The sequence below is a fragment of the Epinephelus fuscoguttatus genome, linkage group LG4, assembly GCF_011397635.1.
Source record: "Epinephelus fuscoguttatus linkage group LG4, E.fuscoguttatus.final_Chr_v1".
Classification (NCBI taxonomy): Eukaryota; Metazoa; Chordata; class Actinopteri; order Perciformes; family Serranidae; genus Epinephelus; species Epinephelus fuscoguttatus.
In genome coordinates this window covers 10015056-10040350 of record NC_064755.1, presented here as the reverse complement: position 1 = coordinate 10040350, position 25295 = coordinate 10015056, and the positions used below count along the sequence as shown (strand labels likewise).

The window sequence follows — 25295 nt, the reverse complement described above, 5'->3', positions numbered from 1 at the left end:
AACTGATCGCTTGGTAAAATGCTTTCAGATGTGACTCTGCTGGTGGTGAAGAATAAAGGCACAGGAAGCAAAGCCCACGTTGTGACTCCACTGGAGGTCTGAACTGTGAAGAGTGTGTATCACTGCATCGCAGCTTGGTGTTACTGTTAAAATGTCTCAGTTATAATAAATGGAAGATGTGATTTTTTAACTAAAAGAATCCAAGAATCTAATCTAAGTGACACCTGGTGACCATGTGATCATCATTTACAGTAGGTCTACATTAGATTACATCCAGAAAAAACAGACAGTATTAAATCATGTGTAATCATTATGACCGTGTTATACTGTCTGGTCACCTGTAATGTTAGGAATTCATTTTCTCACTTTAAAGAAGATAAATATTTTTAATAGTTTATTCTATTGTGATCTTGAGCAAAGTAATTTGGGAGCTCAAGAAAAAAGAATCTGAACATCACAGCATTAATATTTTGTGAACTCAACAAAAGACTGTCTTCTTGTTGCATATTATTTTGTGATCAAAGGAAAACAAAACATTTGAAGTGATACCACACATGGCCTGAGGGAGTTCTTGCTTTGGGATTAACAGTGTTTTGAGTTATTTCAGTCTGATATTAAAGAGCCAGAGATTTCACACTTGTCACAAGCTTTAAAGTTTTCTTGAGGAAATGTTTTGCCATCTCAACAACACAGCCTCAGTTTGATCATTCAACGGTTGTTCTGTGGCACAACAAATTGGTTTTGGCACCTTCTGAACAAAAAGAAAACTGCTTTCTAGAGTGGACATGGGATATGCAGCAAAACAAACAGTGCCAAATCATTATGATTGTTCAGACAGAGCAGTTATTGACTTCAGGGACAATGATCATTGTAAAATGCCAACAGGTCCATCCTGACTGTTTGCCTTAATAAGTGTTTAACTCTTTGTGAATGTCAATAAAACCTCCAGATTATGAAAACAAAGTTTACAGAAGGCCATTCAAATCCATTATAAGAGGCAACACAGTGAGTGAACTTAAGTAGGCTTTGTCCCCGGTCAGTGGATCCATAATGCGTCTGTGGACGCCCCGCCTCTATCATCATGAATAAATAATCTACAGGTCTACATGTCTATTGGCTGTGTCTGTCTGTCATCCGGCTCTGAGTTCACTCATCAGACAGACAAACTGCGTGAAGACAAAATGAATGACATTGAGGGAAACAGGAAGTTAAGTGATTATACTTTCGAAATAAAAGCGTAAAATGTAATAAACTTTCATTACTGTGCATTCATTGACTTTTTAATGTTTTGAGGTCCACCTGTGACAAATGCTTCAGTCTGTGTCAATATCTTTATTGGTCTGAGTTCAGACCCTGATCTTACACTTACACCAGTGAGGAATTCAGAGGTGCACCACCTAAGTCGACTAAATATATATCAGGAAATGTTTTATTATTTTATTCTTTTGGGCATAGTTTTTTTTCTGTGTTTTGATGAAAATCTATGCTCCTGTTTGTGCATTTATGTATAAATTTCTGTATAAAAAGAAAGTAAGTTTTCTCTTACTTTTATGTTTTTATTGGGGGGTACAAATGCACGTGTTTTAAATACTGATGGGGACATGTCCCCTGTATCCCCCCTAAACCTGCGCCTATGAAAATTTGCAAATTTGGTCAGTCGTAATATATTGTAATATAATAATACATAGCTTTTAAATGTTGTTTGTTTCATCCTTTATTATGTTTTATAGGCTATAATTATTAATCTACTGTTTTTATATTAATAATTTATATTATTTTATTACTAATATTATTTTTTTTTATATTTTTGTGCTGTTGTAACACTTTTTTTTAAATTTCATATTCTTGAGAAAAAAGGAGAATAATTTATTTTACATTTAGTGACTGAAAGTAAAGGAACAACCAGAAAGCCTTCTGTTGGACACAGTGTCTGCAGTTGTTACTTTGGTCTTTTTTATGACTCCAAAATGTGACCATAACAAAATTCATGTGCATGTCTTTTATTTTGAAAGCATCAAAGGGATATTGTGTCGTTGTATTCTCACTAACTTCCCAGTGGAAGTCGGACAGCTTTAGAGCTTGAACTCAACAACAAGCCCTCTCAGGCTGGCCCATCACAGCCAGTTGTTCTTTTCTTTTTTCTCTCCCTCCTTTTTTTGGGAGTCCTGTTTTTTCTCGCCCTGTGCCTGCAGTCCTAGTGTGAGTGGGTGTGTCGATGCGGGCCAGTGTAGCCTAGTCGCAGCTTGTGCGCACTCTGAAAAAGAGGAAAAAGTTGATGATGAGTTTAGTGTGAAAGCGGCCCGCCTCGGAGCAGGCTAACCGTACAGGAATGGCAGTTTGGACCAGAGCGGATAAAAACGGTCAACTGGACCTTCTGCTCCGCGACCGCTGGATCCGAGTGGCCGCCGAACTCACCCGAGAAACGCTGACTTTAACGGCCGAAGCGGAGGCAACCGGACAGGGGGGCAATCACTGGGACTACAACAACTCTTCGGCGGGCCTGCGAAATGGCATGTCGAACGGAAACGACCCGGGAGCGAGTCCGGGGAACCCTGGCCGCGGTCCGTCCTCGGGTCAAGACCAACTCCAGAACCACGGGGGCAGGGGGCGCAGCAGCAGCCCGGGGCGCGGGGGTGTCAGCCGGGGTCAATATGACGGCAACTACGGTTTAAGCAGCCCTGGAAAGTACCCGAATAACGGCACAAACTCTGACTTTGGAAGCCCCGGATCCAGCTACGGCAGTCCCGGGTCCAGCTTCGGGTCAAGGCAAGGCGACGTCCCCGTCAGTCTGGACGGTTCCTCTGAGGCTGTGCGGAAGGTCCGAGTTGTCAAACAGGAGTCTGGCGGGCTGGGGATCAGTATCAAGGGGGGGCGCGAGAACCGGATGCCCATCCTCATCTCCAAGATCTTCCCGGGGCTCGCTGCCGACCAGAGCCGGGCTCTCCGGGTGGGCGACGCGATCCTGTCGGTGAATGGGAACGACCTCCGGGAGGCGACACACGACCTGGCGGTCCAGGCGCTTAAGAAGGCGGGGAAAGAAGTAACGTTGGAGGGTAAGTTGGCCAACGCGAGAGCGAGGACTTGCAAAGGCCGAGATTAGACTTCTGTGATCTGGCTGCACACATCTGTGCATTTTCATTTTCGGGCATGGGCGTCTGTGTGGTGGGTTACTTTGTCTGTACATCAGTACTCTTGTGAGTCTGTCCTGAACATGCAGCACATTATCATGTAGAGACTAAACTATAAATGTTTTAAAGCAATCTTAAAAATGGAAAATGCAAATAAAATAATATTGATAATTGTTTCATTATTAAAATTTCACCTTGACTCTGACTTCTGTAAGTTGAAAAGTACATTAAGTAGGCCTACAAGAATAGCTGAAGGTGTATACTAAGTGAATTGATGCTCCTGTTGTAATAACAAGATAATGCACCGATCAGCATCACAGCTTTGGCCCCTTTTAAATAAGAGTAATAGGATGCACAATGCCATCACTAAAGCTCATTGATACTCCACACACGCTCTGATTTTTAATGTTCACCACACAACCATTTCTGTAACACGTTATGACACAACAGCAGACAGTCTGACATAAACAAACAGGCGCACAGTAACAGTTGATCTATGGTCAGGAGGAGGGGGGAAGGCTTGAATATCAACAGATCAGAAAGCCTTTGATTAGTGTAAACAGGAAAGTAACCACAGTTGTGGTCACAGTCAGAGTTGGATACATTGTGCTCTGTACATTTGAATGGCTGTGGGTTGCTAAAGATAAGAGGTCACAGTAAACAGAAGCAGATGAGATCAGTCTGCGTTATTACACTGACACTGTCCAGGAGAGAGACAGAGGGAGCGAAAGAGGAAAACATGTAAATGATCTGTGGGGAAATTGGCATGTTGCAACTGCATAAACTAGAATATAACCGATATATATATATCGGGAAAGTCAAAAGCAGAAATGTATTAATGAGCAGTTGTGTAAGCATGGCCCAAACGAAAGCAGTGGAATATACTCAGCAATGTAAAGGAAATGAAAACACACCCTATAGTAGATGCAGTGTGTTAAATATTGTATGTGAAAAGATAAAAATTCAGTCGTATTGTAAAAAAAAAAATGTACTCACTGCATTTAGAGGATGACATCTATATATGAGACATATAAATTAACATCACTAATTTTGGCCAATATCAGATTTTAGAAGTAATATTTGTTTGTAAGTCCAGTCATTTTTACTGATGGTATGGGATAGACTGGAATTAACATTTATGTCATCTTCTTTGTAGTTTTTTTCTGTCTCCTTTTTCTTAGTTTGTCTTCTGATACAATAGGGCTGCAATTAGCGATTCATTTCATTGTCTTTTAATCTGTCGAATATTTTCTCAAGTAGTTGTTTGGTCAGAAAGAGTCCAAGCCAAGGCCCAAGATGACATCCTCGGTGACATCATCTTTTGTCCACAGAGCAAACACATTCAGTGAAATGTCATAGAGGAGTGAAAAAAACCTGAAAGTATTCACATTTAAGAAGCTGGAATCAGAGAATTTCACTTTTTTCTGGTGATTACTGTAATAGATGGCAACTAACTTGTAGCTCTACAATACAACTAAAAACAGAGGAGAACTGATAATACAAATAAGCCACATAATGACCTTAAATGATCTGGTTTAAAAATGAATTAATCAGTGGTTATTATTATAATAAGGCTAAATCAAATGACTGTGTAATGAGAGAGCATCTCAGCTAAAGCCTAAACAGCTAAAGAAAGAATGAATACTAACCATTATCAATTTGATATGGGGGGGAAATTTATTTTTATGGGTTTTGTCTTCAAGAATGCATCACATGTGCGTAGTATTCACATAAGCAGCTCCACAGAAATTCATAATAAATTGGTTCTGCTAAAGCTTTAGTGTGCAGTCACGCATTCCACAAAACTATTCACATATCAAAAAGTCTACTAACCTTCAGATGGAAGGACTGTAACACATTCCGAGTAACACGTACGTACTGTAGATTGAGTTCTCATAGGGAAATGTGTTAGTTAGGAGATTCGTACTGGCTCTATTATAGGACTGAACAGAGCTCCATGGAGATGAGTTCAGATCCTGAACTGCGCTGATATAGAACAGTTCAATCTTTAGAAAAGTGGAAAAAGAGTGAATTGGAGGGAGGGAGGCCACAGAGCCCTTGGGGTTCGGAAACTTCAGGCCAGGAACGGCTAAATGCAGTGTTTAATGGTTTGGAATGAACACTGGATGAATACTGACGAGCAGGAATTGTAGGAACTAATCAATGTGTGACACATTTCCACTCAAGTCAAAACAAGACCTGTTTTTCACCTCCCAAAATAAACCAAGGTAAAATGTTCTGGAGTCATTAAGCCATCCACTGTGCCGATTGAATAAAAACCCGAGGCTCTGCTCCAAAATTGTATCAACATCAGTTTTTCCCTAACCACAAATGATCCAAAATACTTTGTTGTTATACTCGGTTAGTTTTTTCAGCTTGTTGATGGAGATCTTCAGATAGGCGACTCTGACATGCAGAGTGTAACACAGTGTATCATTTCAAAACTGCTGGTGGAATTTGGCTTATTGCAACTGACATCGGTATCAAAACATTTGCAGCAACCCTCAGGCACAGGCAGGATGTGCAGCCTCGTGCCACAGCCACAGTCCAGACGTGGGCCGCTGTTTGGAAGAATGTGTCAGCTGCCTGTCACTGTTTGTCAGTTTGACAGGGGCTGAGTCGTGTTGTTTGTGGACCGGCTCCCTCTCCCAGTCCCCCTGTGCGTCTGCTCGGCTCCCACAGCCCTGAGATAGAAACAGCCGTCAGACAGAACGAGGCTTGAGTTTCCAGACTGCTATGCCATGTACACAATACATAAACCCCCAGATATTCTCACAATTAGCTTAGGTGCCCCACATTCCTGACCTCTGCTTGCATGTGTGTATTTAGGGCAAAGGTCAACACTTGTGGCTCCGGCTTGGATGATTTGTGCTGCTTCACGCTTAGGACACACTTTCAGTGATATTTATTGCTGGTGCTACATGATGGAAGAGAGAGCAGAGATGCACATACGAGCAGGGGATGGATACAAAGGGCAGGGTCTTGTGTTTTTTTTAGGAAAGCTCATCACCAACCATTTAATTGAGATGCATGTTGTTAGTCTAATCTTGGCCCATATCTGTGAATGCTGCTGTAAATACCAAGCAAAAGCACTGAAATCTGCCAGTGGCCTGAGTCATTTTCACACTGCAAATCAACTTACTGGTCTCAATCATGTCACTGTTGCTTCATGGCACAAAGATCAGCTGTAGGAAGTCATATTATCTTAATTAAGATGATTCAATCTTGTTTGTTTTTATCCAAGATAGATAATCTTGTCAAGCAGTTGTTGTTGTTTCAAGATGTTCAGTCCATACAAACAAGTTAGGTTTGGATGGTTGTAGGGATCATGGGACAATATATGACTTTTTTTGTGGATTGGGGACAAAAAAACATTCACAAAAAGTTGGTCATAGTGAATTTCCGTTATCAGGATAATCATGAATATCGGCAACCAACAATAAGAGATTCTCTGCAAAAACAAGCTGTATATGCATCAACCTGAAAAAAAAAAACAAAACAAAACAAAAGATTTTAATCAAGCATTGAGATATTTCATTTCGGAAGACATGATGCCATTTCAAATAGTTGAAAAGCCTGTTTTGTTTTGTTTTTTGTTTTGTTTTTTTACGATTTTTCATTTTCGCTTTCAAGGATGTTTCCTAAAAAAATGACGTGTGCCCTATCTGTGACGCATTAAAAATATTTATTTCTTAACAAAATGTAAGGGAAAATGATTCTTGTTTTAGGGCCGTTTCAAGAGTTTTAAGCATATGTAATTTATTATTGGCATAATATTGTGAATCATAATTGGCCAGGATAATGCTGTGTTGACATGAAATCAGGCAGATGGTAAACCAAAGACAATATTTTGCAATTGAGATTTTGTATTGTTTACAAAGAATGCAGTAGGTTACGTTTAATAAAATTATTTTGGTTTATTATGCCATTTAATTATTCTAGTAATCCAGTAATTGTCTAGATCACACATGTTTTCTCCCTGTGTGAGAGATCTACGCTACATCTGGTTGTAAATTCCATCATGAAGGACCCCAAAAAGTTAAAATATTTTAACGTTGAGTGCCATTGTTGTCTATGGCTATTGGTGCTGGTTTTCTCTGCCGGCCTAATGTTACTGTCCTGCTCTCGTCCACTAAAAATATATCCAGTTTGCCGTCTGCCTGATTCCATTTCAACACAGCATAATCATGCCAGTTTTCCCATTGTCTCCTGCCAAGTTGGTTGTCCCACTAATAATTGAGATGTCTGTGAGGAGGAAGCTAGATGTCAACGGTCAGACCAATTTTAAAACTCCATTTTGAATATTTTTGTATAACTATGGATAGAATGTGAGTTATTGCTCAAAGTCATGAACCCACAGAGAATTAATACCAACTCTGCAGTTCCCTGTCAACCTGCAGAGCTTTTTAGGGTCTTTCAGCTCATTGTTTTGGTTTTCTGGCCCACAAACTGCTCAAATCTGTCTTGTTTCCAGCAGCAGGCAGCAGTTTTCAGTGAAAAGCAAAAACAACACTTGGCCTTTTGTCTTTTTATTTTCATTTTCTTTACTTTTTACAGCTTTTAAGGTCAGGCGGTGTTTTGTCAAGGTCCAATTTTAATTCACAAAATCCAAGTTGGTTGCCGGGCAACTTCTAGCTTACACAGTATTTTTTTTTTTGCAATGAATTGTATCTGCTTTTTTCAGCCTTGGTACAACTAACAAGTTGAACAGCAAGGGGAACAAGTTTGAGCTCAGTGAAATCTCCATATTAGCCAGTCAATTAACATTACCGATTAATCTGCCAGTTATTTTCACGATGAACTGAATAATCACTCAGTCTATAAAGTGCCAAAAAATAGGAAAAATTACAATTTCTAGAGCCCAAAGTGACATCTTCATGTTGCTTATTTTGTCCAACCAACAGTCCAAAACCTAACGTCTCTGCATTCACTATCTTAAATAATAAAGAAAAGTAGCAAATTCTCACATTTAAGAGACTGTAACAAGCAAATGTTTGACAGTTTTGCATGAACAATAACTGAAATGATTAATTGATTCTCAAAATAGTTAGGGATTAATTTTCTTTTGATTGACTCATCAATTAATTGACTAATTTTTGCAGCTCTACTATTTCTGAGACCAAGTTAAAATCGTATTTTCTTAAACCAAGTGAAAAAATCTGCCAGAGAGTTGTGGTAACATATTGTTAATCAAAGGAAATAACTTGTGATGATGGATGTTTTTTCATGTTGATGCCTCTTGTCAGAGTCAAGGTTTGTGGCTCTATAAAGGTGGTTTAACTCTCAGAGGCCAAAGGAACGAATGATCGAGTTCCTTTCAAACAGACTGGTTTTGGTCCATTAACACATGACATACATATAATCCAGACACGACACGCCGCTGGTTAATCCCCCTCCCGTCGCCAGCTGACTGATAGACATAATATCCCATATGTCCAAATGATTAGTTGAAGCTCGCCACGGCCACCCCTTGTGTCTTATTGGGTTAGCCTGCTGGTCAGTGGAAGGACACGCAGGACGAGCCCTTTGTGTGAGTAATTGGAGGAATAAAAACAGCGCATACCAGACACAGAGGCTATTGATGAAATGGGGACAGCCCTGACAAGGAACAGTTCTTTTTCTTTTGTTCCGAGGCCATAACTAGCCGACCGTCCGTTCACTGTGTCGATGGCTGTCCTCGTGAGGCGAGATCTGCCACGGAGCATGAGTCTGCACAGCCTGAAACAGGCCACATCAGTTTGTCAGCTCTGTCTCAGTATGAACCCCACTGCCTCTGATATCCATGTGCAGATGTGTCTCTGGTATCCAGCTGTACAGAGAGTTTTAAATGACCCTCTGGAATGTGACAGGAACTGGATTTTCAATTACGTGTGTTTTCATTAGTTTGGCTGATACGGTAACTATTAGCTTTTCAAATGTTAGTACTAAATACATAATACAAAAACAGCTACATGTAAGACAAGTTGTTACTGTTCCTAATGGTAGCCATTTTAATATTGTCCGAGGATGGAATCAAAAATTCCCCCATTTTTTTCTCAAATCAACTTCATATGAGATTTAAATGATTTCAAACCCATAGAGAATCGTATCACCAACTCTGAAGTTCCTCATCTCTACTTAGCATTTTAGTATCTTCAGTTCATTGTTGTGGTTTTATGGCCCACAACTTTTCTGTTTTCTCATAAGCTTTGTTTCCATGTGCGGCAGGAAGCTGCTTCAGTGAGAAAACTTTGATAAAGTTACTGTACACTGTTTTCCCAGCACCAAACATTGACAGTGTAAGCAACTAACAACTAGCAGGTGAGAAAAGTTAAAAAGATGAAAGCTAAAAGGAAAGTGAATGGAAGATGTATGTTTGTTGGCAGACACACAGCTCCAAATGTACTGTAACACTTCAATTAGTAGCCTGGGCTATTGTTTGCTTAAATCACTGGACTTAACAGGCTTATATATGGGACAGGCTTTTAATTCCTTTCACACATTCATTTGATTTATCTCCAACAGACAGCACATCAGAGAGAGACAATACTCCCAATTTGGATGAATTTTTATGAAAAACCCTTTTGATTCTTTTGATAAATGGACCCTTACAGACTTATGGAATATGAATAACTTAGCAGGTAATTGAGGAATGGATACATATTCTGACTTAATGACCGCTTCAGAGGTAGGAAGTCCCCACCTTTTTCCCGTCTCTCTTGTTAACCATAACAGTAAGTCTGAATGAATTAATTTTTGGTCCTCATAGCTTCAGTAAAGTGAACTAATCGATCGAATTATGGAGAATCTAACTAAGCTAACAATATGTAGCATCTCCATATTCATAAAAGTTCAAGCATTTATATTTGTTTGTGTGATCTAAACAGCTAACTAGTATTAGCTCAAGTGGATAGCCAACAACCTGGTTTTATACATCCAAAGAACTTCTATAAAAATGAACTACATGGTGACTAGACCAGGCGTCTAATTGAGACAGGCCTTTATTTGTCAAAATGTGTAGCCACACCGGGCTTGTAAGAGGGACTGGGCTTTACAGTATTTAGTTCCTCTGACTCTGCTTTATGTGTATTATTTGCTAACATTTTAGCAGTAACAACTTTAAATGGTGATAATATGTCAAATAAGTGCGTCGTCTTCAGCTTGGGTTGGAGTTATCGGACAAAGTAGGACCCCCCTTTTTTAAAAAAGATTTAAAAAAAAAAAAAAGATTAATGGAGCTTTGAGCTGAAAAAGAAGAAAAAAATACTTTGGTCACTATTTATTCGTTACTGTGGCGTCATGCTCTGTGATGTGTTTTTCTGGCCGCCCTGTCGTTATCAAGGCCCCACTAAGGTCCAGTGTGAGCAAACTTGAAAGTGGCTCAGTGGAAGCATTCATTAGCCACTATGGAGAAACTATGTGGTCTCCCTCAGAGCACATTTCATTTGGGGTGTTGCCCATTTACAGTATTGAGCCTAAAAGCACCAACCATTTGAAATAATGAGTTGTAGCATAACAACATTTAATGTATTATTTTTATGTGGCTTAGATTTCTCATATAGTGTTTGGCCACTCAACAAACAAGACAAGAAACCTTTCACTACATCAATAAGTGATACAGTATGAGTCATTGTAATAGTTGTATCTGGCAGAGATATTAGTGACACTCTCTTCTGTTGTTCTGTTGTCCTGTCAATTTTTAACGTTCCTTCTGTTTCTCACATGACTCCCCTTGGTACAGCCTCTAGACTATTATTTTCCCATTGACTTTGTGTATGAAGTCTGTTAATATTTGTCCCTGCATCCTGTCACGTAGGAAAGTGAGTCTTTTTATTTGTATTACAGACTCACGTCCCTCCTTGATTGTAAAACTAGACCACATCAGAAGGCATCCAGCATTTCCTCCCTGTCAGGACCTAAAACCAGCATCAATCTGCGCTCTCCCTGCCCGCACGATGGGCAGACATTTGTAATCTTTAACAGTCACTACAGTTGAGAATGATGAATGTGATTATTTTTGTCCATAATCTGCTTTATCCTTTGTAGAAAGTTGGCACACATATTCAGATACACTTCCAGGCCATTCCCTGAATACACTGGCCTTTGGAAAATTCATTTATGTAATCTCATAATGTTATAGTGTGGTGTTGCAGATAAACACACGAGTGTGTTTACACTTTAACAGCGTGATTTCCCAAAGGTTTTTTCTCTGATCCACGTTAGAGGACAACAAAGAGGAGGGGGCAGGTGTGACTCTGTGTTCGAGGGATCAAGGGAATACTTTCTCTTGTTATGATGATCTGTGTGTGTGTGTGTGTGTGTGTGTGTGTGTGTGTGTGTGTGTGTGTGAGAGAGATCTTTTCTCCGGATTTTTGTTAGGGATTTTTATTGGCAAGCCATTTAGTCATTTATGTCATAAAATAGTCACCAGTGACTAATTTTGAGAGATCCAGATTAAGGTTGTAATATCTATTGTAATATAGCAGATTACTGGCCTTTCTGTGTTGATCTTACAGTCCAGATACAGACAAGAAATAGGGAGAGAGAGAGCAGCATGACATGCCTGAACCAAACTGGGTATGTTGCAATTATATGGTACATCTAAACCACTGTGGGTCACGAGGATGTCCCTGATATTGTGAATTTTATGGAAAATAAATTGAAAAAACATTTATAGGGAAAATAACCTAATGGAATGTCTGTTTTTGGCTAATCCAGTGTATTAAATACCCGACAAATCAAGTGACTTCATCATGTTGATGTAAAAATCCTGTAAATCCATATTACCATAAAGCAGTCTCGCTCACTGTCATGCAACATGAACTGCGACAGCTGAAAGCAACCACAGATATTAAAGACTAAGCTACTATGGAAGGCCATTTCTGCTAGTGTGATGGAAAAAAGATCCTGCAAATCATTATAATGAGAAATATCTCAAAATAATGACGTATTATGTCAAAATAACGAGTTAGTATCTCTAAGAATGACTAATTACCTAAAAATAATGAGAAACCTAAAAATATTGCCTAAATATCTCAAAATAATGAGAAATGATTGTCATCATTTTGAGATAGGTAAGTAATCATTTTGAGATAGTAAGTCATTGTTTGAGATAAGTAAGTCATTATTGTGGGGTAGTTAAGTCATCGTTATGAGATAAGAAGTCATTATTTTGGGATACATAAGTTATTTTGAGATAATAAGTAACTTGAGATAGGTATGTGATTATTATGAGATCGGTAAGTCACAGTTTTGAGATACTAAGTCATTATTTTGAAGTACTACTTTATTATTTTGAGATACCAACTCATTATTTTGAAGTACTACGTCATTATATTGAGAAAGTGAGTCATTATTTTTGAAATAGTAAGTCACTATTTTGAGATACTAAGTCATTATGTTGAAGTACTACATCATTATTTTGAAGTATTACGTCTTTTTTTTTTGAGCTATTAAGTCATTATTTGGAGATACTAAGTCCTTATTTTGAAATACTACATCATTATTTTCAGATACTACGTCTTTTTTAGATACTAAGTCATTATTTGGAGATACTAAGTCATTATTTTTTGAAGTACTACATCATTATTTTGAGATAGTGAGTCATATTGAGATAGTGAGTCATTTTGAAGTAGGTCAGTCATTATTTTGAGATAGTAAGTCATTTTGAGATACTATGTCAGTTAACTAATTAACTATTAACTACTAAATTAAAGGTGTATTTTACTCAGGCATTTAACACTGATGCATTAAGTATTTTTTTGCAAAAGTTGATAAATAAAAAAAAAAGGGTTAAAAGTCCTGTTCACCTGTGGTTCTGTCCTTGATTGACATCTATGTAGCTCCGGTGGACCAGTTAGGTTAAACAAATAATACTTTGATCAGTCTTGTATGTCCTCTGAGTCAATGACCTCATGTAATTTCCAACATGGCTCCACCCAATGTCAACCTGAGCAGTGGTCTAATAAGCCAGAGTAATTGAAAGCACTTATGGGCCTTTAGAACATGTTTATGTTGCCAGACTTAAGAAACCTTTTTCCTTCTCTGCACAGCTGGCCAATCACTGTGTGAAGTGGGTGTGAATGTCAGATTGTTGGACACAGACCTCACAATCTTACGTCAGAGGTTTTTTGGGAGGGGGTTTCCGTAGCAATCTGACCACCTGACAAAGCCAGATCACTGACCCCTTCAGGGTCCTGGTATTGTTCATGTTGTCTCACTGTCACACTGTCATGGTCGACTGACACCTGAATAGAACATTGCCATCATTAATGTTATTAGTAACACCTGCGCTTTGCGACTGTGATGAGTCAAAAAGTGTTGACCAACCAACAGTCCAAAACACAAATATATTCAGTTTACTATCATAGAAGTAGTCTTCCAAACAATATGTTCATATTTGAGAAGCTGGAATCAGAGCATATTTGTTTTTACTTATAGAAAGGAATAATCAATTATAAGAGTAGTTGCAGATTCATTCCGTGTTGATCAACTAATCAATTGCCTGTCTCAAAATTATGTCAGTAAAATCAGAATCGGCTGTTCAATAGAATTATTAGACTGCTCCTTTTTTTCCCATATAGAGAATAAGAGTTTGAATGGGGTTCGTTGGGACCTGAAGGGTGATAGCGAGGCTTATGTAATATATTGAACAAGCCAAGTTAGTCCTCCGAGCTAATGCAAGCTAACTACGATAACGACGGATCAGAAATGTGCAACAGCATTTTTTGCTGGCACTAGATATCAAAAGCCAGACACTGTGGCGTATTAAATTGCTGTGAGCTGTAAATTCACCACCTCTAAGCAGAGGGCAGAAGATAACGTTATCTCGGAGCCTGACTGGGCAAAGCTTCTCTTTCTCCGGGTAGTTGGCTCCATTGCACTGCCTTTGCCTGAGAGCAGCATGAAAGAGAGGGGTGCACACTCTGCAGCTAACTCTGGGGACCACAACATCCCAAGAAGTAGGCTAAACTATACACTGATTGCCAACCCCCCCCCCCCCCCCAAAACTGCTCAACTTCAAAAATCTTAGTCAATTGATAACTTGAATCTTCAACTTTCGTGGGACAGCCCTAGAATTGACTAATTGTTTTTGCTTTATCACAAACTGTAAAGTGAAATTGTTTAATCAAGAGAACTGAACATTAAAATATGAATTATAACACAAGTAATATTATAATATCAGCTAGTAAATGTAAAAACTGTTCTGTATTACAAAATGACCTGCAGTTGTTCATAATGCTATTGTGAATATATCTGCACATGTGTATACTAGTGGAAGGACCCCATGAGGACCCATCTGTCCCACACACACACATTGTTCTCATTAGGTTTCTGGCAGAAACGGACTTTGGGGGGGCAGACAAGATCAAGAAGGAAAAGACAGAGGAAGGACTTTATGAGAGGCAAGGGAACAGAAAAGAGAGGGACGAAGAACAGGAGGGAGTGGGAGACAGCGAGAGTGAAGTGAGAGATGGAGGACTGCTAAAAGAGGAGGAGGGATGGAGGAGAAGAAAGGAGGGAAGAGAGCAAGAGAGGAATGAGAGAGAAGCGAGTGAGGAGAGAGTAGCAGGCCAAACCACAGGGGAATTTCTGGGCAGTTTTTGGGGAAAATACAGAGGCTGGGGTCTGACTGCCTCACTTGCTGCTCTGTAAGCTATTATTTCGTTATTTCGGCCATACCATAAGATGATTACTTCTGTGTGTGTGTGTGTGTGTGTGTGTGTGTGTGTGTGTGTGTTGAGAAAGAAGAGTAGAAGGCGGTTTGAAGGCGGGTAGTTTTACGGATAGCTTTTCGCCACAACTAACGCCACAACCAAATATGTGTCGAGTCAAACTCTTCTGACTTTCCCTCTCCCCCTCTTGTGCATGTTATCCTTTATTCTTCTGCCCATCCTCTTCCCTGTTTCCCTCTGTCCCTCTGTTGCTGTAGGCAGAGAGGTATGAAGAGAGGCAGATGAGCCGGCCTCATGGGATGTTGGTTGGCATCTCTGGGGAATCTCTCATGCACACATTAATGTAAATGCATACACAGGCAAAAATGTGTGAGAGCACACACGCGCACGCACACACACGCACACACACACACACACACACACACACACACACACACACACACACACACACACAATGATCTAGTCCTCTGTGTACAGGCCTAATTAGAAGCAGAAGTGGAGCTGAGTGAAAGGCCTGACAGAACTAATGAGTTCATTTAACGGCACCAAAGGAGACAGAGATAGACAAACAGACATGCAATGCAAGAAGAAAGCCCTGAATCTGTCTGTAATGATGGAAAGAGAAAAAAAAGCATTTTATCTGAGACAGACTGGAAAGAGGAAGAGTTATTAGTTCTGGCAGGAAAAAGTGGGAAATATGTAACTTGGAAAAGCCCCAGTGCCACTGCAAACATCCTATGATGATCTTCTGGTATTTCATGTATTTCCCCGATTGTTCTTGATGGCTGGCAGATATGGCCAAAAAATAAAGTTTTGTTTAACTTTGTTTTTTCAAGCTTGGGGTCATTTCACACTTTCTGTTTTCCTTTAAATGCAGAATTGAAACATTGTTTTATTTTAAGTGCATGACAGTTAAGCAACAATAATAAAATACTTGCACAACCTGCAAGACTGTCATCATTATGCAGTTAAAGAATAAAACTGATTATCCTGCACAGCTATAGATTGTCAGTATCAAATGTTTCAACTACAACACAATCATCAGTTTCAGCAGACGGGAGAAAAGTCTGCACACTAATTAATTGCTCTGTTTGTGCTAGTTGATGTCTGCCGACAGCAGGTAGGCACTCTATAGTGTTACAGGAGTCCTAAAACCTGGAAATGAGTTAGCATTTTGGCACTCTCTGTTCCCTTTTCTCAAAGTCGATGTTTTTTTTTTTTTTAATGGGTTTTGGTTAGATGCCTGAAATAAGGTCTGTAGTTAACACAAGCTTAAGAGACTTTCAGGTTTTGTTCAACAATGTAGTGTGAAGCCTCTATGTGTCTTAAAAAAGACTGTTGCTAACAAGTGGCTGAATGAGACTACATAATGGCAACGTTGAAGTCATGTGACTGGAGTGTAGTTTGTTTATAGTCTAACATTAGCTTTTTACTTCAGGCGATTGTATTTATGCTTCGTAAATCAGCATTGAGAAGATTATCTTGCTGAACAAAACATTTAAGTGTGATAAATCTTTGTTTGCCACAAGCTTATTCTCTGCAATAGTTCAAAATCCAGTGGAAAAATCCCATTGCCTTTTTGTCAAGAGAACCAGGGTGAGTTTAACCCTCAGGTTTGCCTACAAATGAACATCATCCCTGTGCATCTCTATATTTGCAAAACTAATGATATTCCCATCAGCCTTGGCTGTACTTTGTGTGAAATGCTAATTTGCAAATATTAGCATGCCAACACACTAAATAAGATGGTAAATGTAATACCTTCTAGACCTCAGCATGTTAGCATTGTCAATGTGAGCATGTTAGTTTGCTGACATTAGCATTTAGTTCAAAGCAGCACTGTTTATGAGTACAGCTTCAAAGAGCTGCTAGCATGGCTGTAGGCTTATAGTCTTGTTAGGAAATCATTGGAAAATAAATTGTTAAGTATTGGCCAGAAAATGTGCATTTGGATATTTTCTTTGAATCCTTCAGTCTAAAATATTTGGTTATAGTACCAAAACTCAGATATTGTAGCAGCACCAGTATCACAAAATTCTAAATGATATCCAGCCTTATTGTTGTGTATCATCTCTCAGACATAAATTATTTCATGTGTAAATGCCAACAGACTTCATGAAGTATGATGCATAGGTCACCATGTTTCAGCCATATTGCTGACAGTAGCCTTTTTACACACAAATTGCACTTGAGGGCTGCTACAAAGTCCCTTCTTTATCCAGCCTTTGCATTTTTACACAGAACCAAACAATGGCAGCATTGTGCCACTCTGATGTGTGATTTTCGCAGAAGCAAAAGAGGCATGACGAAAATCATTGTCATGTAACAAGTAGTGTCAGCCTCTAGTATGACATATAACATGGATATAAATTATTATTAGTTATTATTTATATCAATAAATATTTACTGTCCCTGTTTTATGGCGGTTTATCCTGTCCTGTGCTTGCATGGTTAAGGAACTCTCAGGCCTCATTGTTTTCCCAATTTGTAGGCTGCTGCTCTTCCTCTTTGACTTAGGTGCTAACTGCTATCAGCTGCTTTTTTAATCTCCCAGAGGTGGGTTGCACACTGAACATGCATCAAAACATCACATCCATCTCATCCATGACCCCGTCCTGCAGGCTGTCTTTTTAATACAGACCTTGTTTCGGCACTCGGATAAACCTGTAGTGTTTGCGGCATCAGTTATAAAGAGGCTACATCCCATGATGATGGATTTGATTTCTGTGGCTACATCAAAGACTGCAACTGCTCCCAGGCCTTTCATTTAGACTGAACAAAAAAAGACAAAAAAAAAAAAAAATTAGTGGGAGCAGATGTACACTGGTCCGCACTGCCAACAAATTACACAACAGAGAGCATTCATAAGCTTCACAGCAGCAAAAGGTTTTCTCAACCAAGATTCTAGAAGTGTTGTTTGTGAAGTTATCTCACAATGAAATCTGAATCTAATTATGCACATTAAAATCACAGAATCGGAGAAATGGAGAATAGGATTTGGTATAATCTTTAACAGAATTTCATGTAACTTCACTCCATTGTCAGATCTCTGTTAACTGTCTCAAGTGTAGTGCTACCAGTATGACAGCTTTTTATTGTTAATAAATGATTCCTCTGAAAACAATGCATCAGGTTGAAATCTAGCCAACCTTTATCAGCAGGCTCGTCGGCTTTCAGGTGACCTATCCTCAGCCCAAAATCATTCCAAAGTAGTGTCAGACAATATACAATGATGCAATATGCAATCCTGATTTGGCGTTGTTTGCTTGTAGAAAAGAGTTTTGTTTTTTACAGGCTTTACACGATAAATGACATTAGATAGGATAGGATTTATAATCTGATTCCATCAGTTAACACCGTCATTGCATAATCAGTCCCACTCCTTTCCCATTCCTGGCAAATTTTTGTGCAAGTTTGTCAAAGGAATATGATTAGCATCATCTTAAATATGTTGTCACAATTGTTACAGTCAGCTTTTCTAACTTTTCTTGATTGGAGGGATATAATCTGCTTTAGGTCAGAGGTTGTCAACCAACAGATTCTTCAAATGTAGTGTCAAGATAAATCTGAACTTTGTCAGGGTTTACTCACAGTGATGACAACCTGCTGATGAATCAGTGCTTTCATGTTCCCCTTTACAGAGACCAACCATGATTGTGAAACTCTGTGTGAGTTCTGGGAAATGAATTGTTCCCATATCCTCTTTTCCCGTCTGACTGATTAAAGGCTTGATTTGTTAAACATTAACACCTGCACGCACAGCTTGAAGTCCTACTGTATGTTTCTCAAATCAGTCTCTGTGAAATTAAAGTAGCCAAATATAAATTAGGTTTGGCATTAAATAGAAAGCTGCAGAGAGTGTAGTTGATACAGCATGTATGTTTTGGGTATAACTCATATTTGATGTGTGAGAGTTTTTGGTTATTATATACAAAAATGGTGTGTGGCTTTTGTCTCTTGCACAGATTTTAGGGTAACGTGATTGAGCTAATTTACCAGTCACAAATATAAGAAATGTGAAGGCAAGAACTAACTTATTTAAAAGTTTTGTTTTGAGCCTACTTTCTTTCACTTTTATGTAGAGACTTGTAGAGCCCCCCCCCCCCCCCCCCCAATTGATTTCATACATAGTCCCACCCACCATTGCTATCATTGCATTTATTAGGCTATGTGGAGAGTTACTTGTAATGCATTGGGGTCCCCCAGGGCTCCACTTTGGGTCCTTCATTTTTATTCCTGGTCCACTAGATTCTTGCTGTATCATTACTTACTACAATTTTTTCCCCTGCCATGTCTTTGACACTGAACTTAACGTCTTTCTCAGCTTTTATGCTCAGGTTCAGGCATGCCTGCGCATTTACATGTCATCTCAGTTAGATTTGTGCTCACTGTGCCAAACTCGGTCTCAACAAGAGTCGTAGTTTCCATGGAAAATTTCATCCTCTAAATCAGTCAGTAATGAAATACTACACAGGCCATCCAAAAATGTCAGCATATTACTAGACACCACTCTGTCCCGTAAAGCCAATATTTCCCTTAGAGCAAGGCTATTCAATTACAAATTAATTGGGCCAGATTTTAAATTGAGGGAATATATATCAATGGGCCAGACATTTTCAGCAGCAGCCTATTTAAAACTTTTTAAAGCTTTGGTTAGTGACAAATTTTAAGCAAATGCAAATTAATGTAGTAAAAATCAGCAGTGTTTATTGTTTCACTTTTGGAAAAAGGCTAACATATATAGTTATATATTGTTAAAAATTATTTGACCCCCTTATGCAATGTGTCAACTTCAGATTTTGGGCAGTAGTCTTAAGTTCCAACTTCAGCATGTGCTGTGATTGATTATTTCTTAATTCCCTGTAATGTTCATCCCAGTTTTTTCATATATTGTGGTCATAGTCATGGAGGCAGTGATAGTATTATTAATAGCTTTGTTATTAGCAGTATTATAACTACATTTGGTAATAACTATAGAACTGCTAACAGATGACTTGAAAGCTGATAACCACTGTACAGTGATGCTCAGTGAGCTGTTCGTTTAGTATTTGGAGATATAAACAAGAACGACCACAGAGAGCCCTGGGTCTGTGGACGGAAAATATCTTGGCCGAACATCTCTGCAGCAAATCTGATTATTAGGCTGAAAGTAGGGCTTTGCAGCAGAGACATCCTCTTCCATATGACCCTCAGACATAAACATGGGCATTCAGGAATGCTCTCACAGTCACTTACTTACTCTAAACCACTTACGTTTGCAGAAATGGTCCCAGACCTTGTTGGTATGGGCGGTGTGGTTATGAGGGCCGGTGAAATGCGGCTTCAATTTCTTGGCTTGTTGCCTCAGCATTACTACCAGCCCCGCCCTTCACTCTGACTCATACATAGTGTAATGTATACACAAACATGGAGGGACTCAAGCATTGAGCAGATTTCTCTGTTTCTTAGGCTCAGTCATAAACTCTACGGATCTCTTGTTGACTTAAGAATCATAAACAAGCACATCACTTTAGACTTTATCTCATCTTTCTGTAGCTCTCATGCATGCATACTCACACACACCTTCCCAAACCTAATGTATCAGTATGCATTCAAGAATGACCTCATCTCTTGAGTCTTGTCTCAGGTTTCATACAGAGCCGAACAACCTGATGGTCCAACACACACTCAGTTTCTGTCTTTCTCATTTCTCCTATTCACACTACACTATTATGTGCACACAGGTAGACTATGGGCATGCAATGGAGGAAACACTTAGGAGATAAAATGCGCAAAGGAGGAGAAGAGAGAGCAAGAGTAAGTGAGGGCACGTGTTTGTATCGGTGGGGGTGGAAGGAGTACGAGGCTATGGGACCAAATTTGGAAAGTGAATCCATCACCTCAGAGCAAAAGCCATTCCTTTACAAACAGCCGACTTGCCAAGCTCACAGCTGTGTGGCCAAGTCGACTTTTATTTTTCTTAGATAAATTCACACAAGGGACCAATATGTCCTTTTAAGACATGCTGGAAGATAGCAGGCACTGTTTACATTCCAAATTCTTGGCTGAAATATGATCAGTGCCCTTTCCATTTGAATAACTCACCGTATGAATAATTCGGTATGATTAAACTTTAGGTTGGACAAACACAGGACACAATCTATTTTCCATCCCACATGAATTTACAAGCTGATTGTTGACAGAATAAAACCTCAGCTTTCTCCAACTATGTTTAAACAGTCTTATCCTAACGGGGCCCCAAAGTGTTTTTGGACGGAGATTAAATGCTAACTTCTTTCAGAAAACTTCACAGAGTGTTTCCTTATGTCCTGGTTTATGGCTGGCCACACCATATATCCTGAGTGACGTGGTGTTATTGGGTGGAATCCCACAGATGGTCAAACTATCAACACACTATTTCCTCAAGATCTGTAGATATTCAACAGCTGCCCCTGCCAAACTAAAGCAAACTGACGTGTTGATTTATTATGATAAGAGGCAGAGTGAAAGATTTTCCTTAATTTGAGAAGAATTGTTGTACTTAGGAAAGGTAAAAGGGAGTTACGTGTGACCCTTGTTGTTTTTCTGTGTGAAGACATAGCAAAAGATAGATCATGGAGCATTTGAAGCAACATTTTAAAGACTTATTGGAGATGTGATTCAGTGACTGAGTCAGTGCTCATTAAAAATCTGCTGCACTGTCACTCTCATTCTTTTAAAGCTTTACAAAATTTAAAATTTAATGTTTTGGGTTGGACATTTAGCCAGTTCCAATTCAGAGCTGCAACTAATGAGTCATTAGGAATCGACCATTTGCTTTATGAAATGGTCGATAAGAATTGGAAAGAGTCTCTGGTGACATTTACAGATTGATTGTTTTGTTCAAGCAACAGTCCAAAACACAAATATATTTAAATTGTAATAATATAAAACAGGGCATCAGATCAGATCTCCACATTTCATCAACAGGAACTAGAGAATGTTTAGAATTTTTCCCTAATAATTTAATCGATGGCGGCACGGTGGTGTGGTGGTTAGCACTCTCACCTCACAGCAAGAGGGTTGCCGGTTCGATCCCGGGTGTGGGAGCCCTTCTGTGCGGAGTTTGCATGTTCTCCCCGTGTCAGCATGGGTTCTCTCCGGGCACTCCAGCTTCCTCCCACAGTCCAAAGACATGCAGATTGGGGACTAGGTTAATTGATAACTCTAAATTGTCCATAGGTGTGAATGTGAGCGTGAATGGTTGTCTGTCTCTATGTGTCAGCCCTGCGATAGTCTGGCGACCTGTCCAGGGTGTACACTGCCTCTTGGGATAGGCTCCAGCCCCCCCGCAACCCTCAAGAGGATGAAGCAGTTAGAAGATGAATGAATGAATTTAATCGATTAACAGACTTACTGTTATTTAACTTTCTTCCCAGTGGTTAATTATTTTATGGCTACTGGTATTAGCAACACTGATTCCTTTAGAAATATTACACATTACAAGTATGGTTCAGCATATTCAATGTATTTTAAAGCTGCAGTAATAAATGTTTTTGTGTTAACAAAGGAGTCACTTAAGGTGTAGAACGTAGACTGTAAAAATGGACATTGCTACTGTGATGTCACCCATTTGTTTGTGGAATCCCCTTTTGAAGCCTTGAGTTCTGCATTTTGGTGTTGCCATCTTGGTTTTTTGGAGCCAGATGTGACCATATTTGGGCGAGAGGCTGGTGCTGTGGAGTAGCAGGGGTGGATCTGACTGAGAAGCTGAGGACACTATTGGCAGACAGCCTGTTAATCAAAGTGGCCTGACCTTAATTATGCATAACTTAAAACCTCAATAAAATGTAAATGGGTGAGTTGTATAAAAATTCACCTCCTGTACAGTTGTCATGAAGGGAAAATTAGCTCTAGAGACCAAAAACTCTTTTTTTTTCTTTTCTTTTTTGTACCAGGCAGTAAACATGTTTATTTCTGCTGTAAACTTGGGCATTTTAACATGGGGATTGACTGGGTTCTGGAAACAGCCTCAAGTGGCCATTTAAAGAACTGCAGTTTTGGGCACTTCTATGTTGGTTTCACTTTTTAGCCCTTCAGGTTGCTGCCCCGGAGGTCCAGACAAATGATCGAGTAACCTTATTGAATGATACATTTCTAAGTGCGAACCTCTCTCACTTATATGGTATTCATTCATTGGTGTCTTTAATCCCAATATTTAGGTTCACGGGTATCAACAGAAAAGATGAAAAAGATAAACAGGCGTACTGCTAGGCTTGAGCAAGATAAAGCCACTGTGCGTGGCCTGCTCAGCACAGTACAGCAGATGGATAAAGCTAGCAGCTAGCTGTAGTGGAGTATTTAAGAGGTAAAGAGACAGATTTTTTTTCTCACAAGTGGGTGAAGACCAAAACAGAGCAAAAAAAATGCTGTGTATGCATAAACAGCTTTGTGCTTACACATTAGTCATATAGACCATGTCAAACTTGACAACATTAAAATTCTAAATGGGTTCAAGTGTATTTTCTTTTAGAGTATTTGTTAATGCAGTAGCTGGCAAGGAAACTATAGATTTATAGGTTCCTTGGTAGCTGACAGGAAGTAAACAGGTACCAAAACTGTTGCCCTAGCAACTGAATAGCAATGAAACTGTCTATTCACTTTATATGGTGATAATATGTTAAAAGTATACTACGCAGGATCAGGCTCATACTAAAGTAGTACCTCTTAATCATCACTGATGACCCACTACAAGTGTGTGGTGGTGTATTTATCTGCACAGACTGTTCCCTCTGCTTGTATTTTCTTCTTACTTTACTGTGTTTGTGGGTGTAGGGTGCAAATGAGGTCTATAAAAAAGTAGCAATCATGTAGTAGCAGTAGGCATCCAAGAGAAAGCTATAAAACTGCACACACAGTGTATATTCAACTTGTACCAATCAACCCAAGCTGCAAAATAAAATTACTGCTGCTTTTAAATTAAACATCAAATATACAGTATGTGCAAATACAAAATATTTAAGGATTTAAATACCTCTGAGATTCTATTTTGTGAAAGGTAAAAAGCCTCTGAAATAGTGGACACTGTCATGATATAACCATATCAGCCAACCTGAGTGCCACTAAATCATGTCACCTTTATTAGTTTTATATTGGATGCCCATAGGTTGACATATGTCTCTTCTGTGTTCCGCCACAGTGAAGTACATCCGCGAGGTTTCTCCGCTCTTCAAGAAGCCGTCCCTAGTGGCCGACCTACCGTGGGACGGCGTCCGCCCACAGTCGCCCAGCTACAGTGGCAGCGAGGACTCTGGGTCGCCCAAACACAGCAGCTCCTCATCCTCCAAAGACAGAAAAGTGATAAGCCTGAAGATGTGCTACATCAGCAGGAACCTCACCATGCCAGATCTGGAGAACAGGTATGTTGTGAAACTCCTCAAAGTTTGTGTGTGTATATCACAGAGAAATATCTGAGTATGTAGGAGTATAGGCGTAGTTGGGTGTGTGTGTGTTTTACCACTGGGTGTGTTTTTTTTTCCTGTGCTCAGCTTCTGTTCATTAGATTGGAATGTTTGTTGTGTAAGAGATAATGATCCTGACTAAATGCTCTTTATGTTTGGAGTTATTAAATAGATGGTCATAAGAGTCAAAATTAGATTATGTAGCAGGTTTGATTGACACATCTGCAGCTTGACTATTTGACTTAGGGTTCTTTGTTTCTGTATACATCCATGGTTACAGTTCAAACAGGGAATGCTAGTAGCTAATGCAGCATGATTTTTCATGGCACAGATTTGCCAAAATATAAACAGACACAACAGACACAATATTAAACTATTATTGCTTTTATTTGACAGAAAAATAGTTCAGCCATTACTCAATATGGCTCGCAGGCCAAATCTGGCCCATGATAAGGTGCCAAGTTGTTGCCAAGCATTTTTGAATTCACAAGGAAAATAAATTGATTTAAATTGACCTGACCTGTGCGGGGCTGCTGCGACTGGCTCCTGGCTACCTGTCATTTTGCAAAGGCCCCTCCTCCCAGCAAGTCAAGTTCAATATCCCTGATGTACAATACCACTCAAAGTAACTTGTAAAAATAATACCATCCCTATCCTTTTTAGGACCCATTAACCTGTCAGGTTTGTATATGCCATAATTTTCTTTTATTGGTCTAGGTCAAGGGTAGGCAACCTGCGGCTCCAGAGTTGCATGCGGTTCTTTGGCACCTCTCCAGTGACTCCCTGTGGCTTTGGCAATAAATTATTTGGAAATGAATAACCATTAATAACCTGTAGGCGTAAAATGATTGAAGTGATTCTTACATTCTTCAACTGTAAAAATGCGTAGCCCGTACACCAATTTGAAATAATGTTTTAACATTTTGTCAACCAAAATGTGCATCATATGTCTGCCCTGGCGCCTTTTTCTCTAAAATGATCACTAGCGATTGCTACAATAGTCTTGAGTCTTCCTAGCTAGGCTGGCTTTGGATTGCCAAATACAAAAAGGGAAAGTCTCAGGGGAAAGTCGAGAATTCAATAGTGCATGCAAA

At 39.4% G+C, this 25295-nt stretch overlaps 1 protein-coding gene across 1 annotated transcript in view; it reads left to right on the top strand.

Annotated features, from left to right (window-relative positions):
* Nucleotides 1-2068: 2068 nt before the first annotated feature.
* sntb2 (syntrophin, beta 2) overlaps nucleotides 2069-25295 on the top strand; it is a 36986-nt gene continuing 13759 nt past the window's right edge. Inside the window, exons 1-2 of the mRNA XM_049573722.1 lie at nucleotides 2069-3053; nucleotides 23940-24159. Of these exons, the coding sequence (XP_049429679.1) occupies nucleotides 2330-3053; nucleotides 23940-24159 (944 nt within the window). The 5' untranslated portion in view covers nucleotides 2069-2329. The remainder of the gene's footprint in view (nucleotides 3054-23939; nucleotides 24160-25295) is intronic.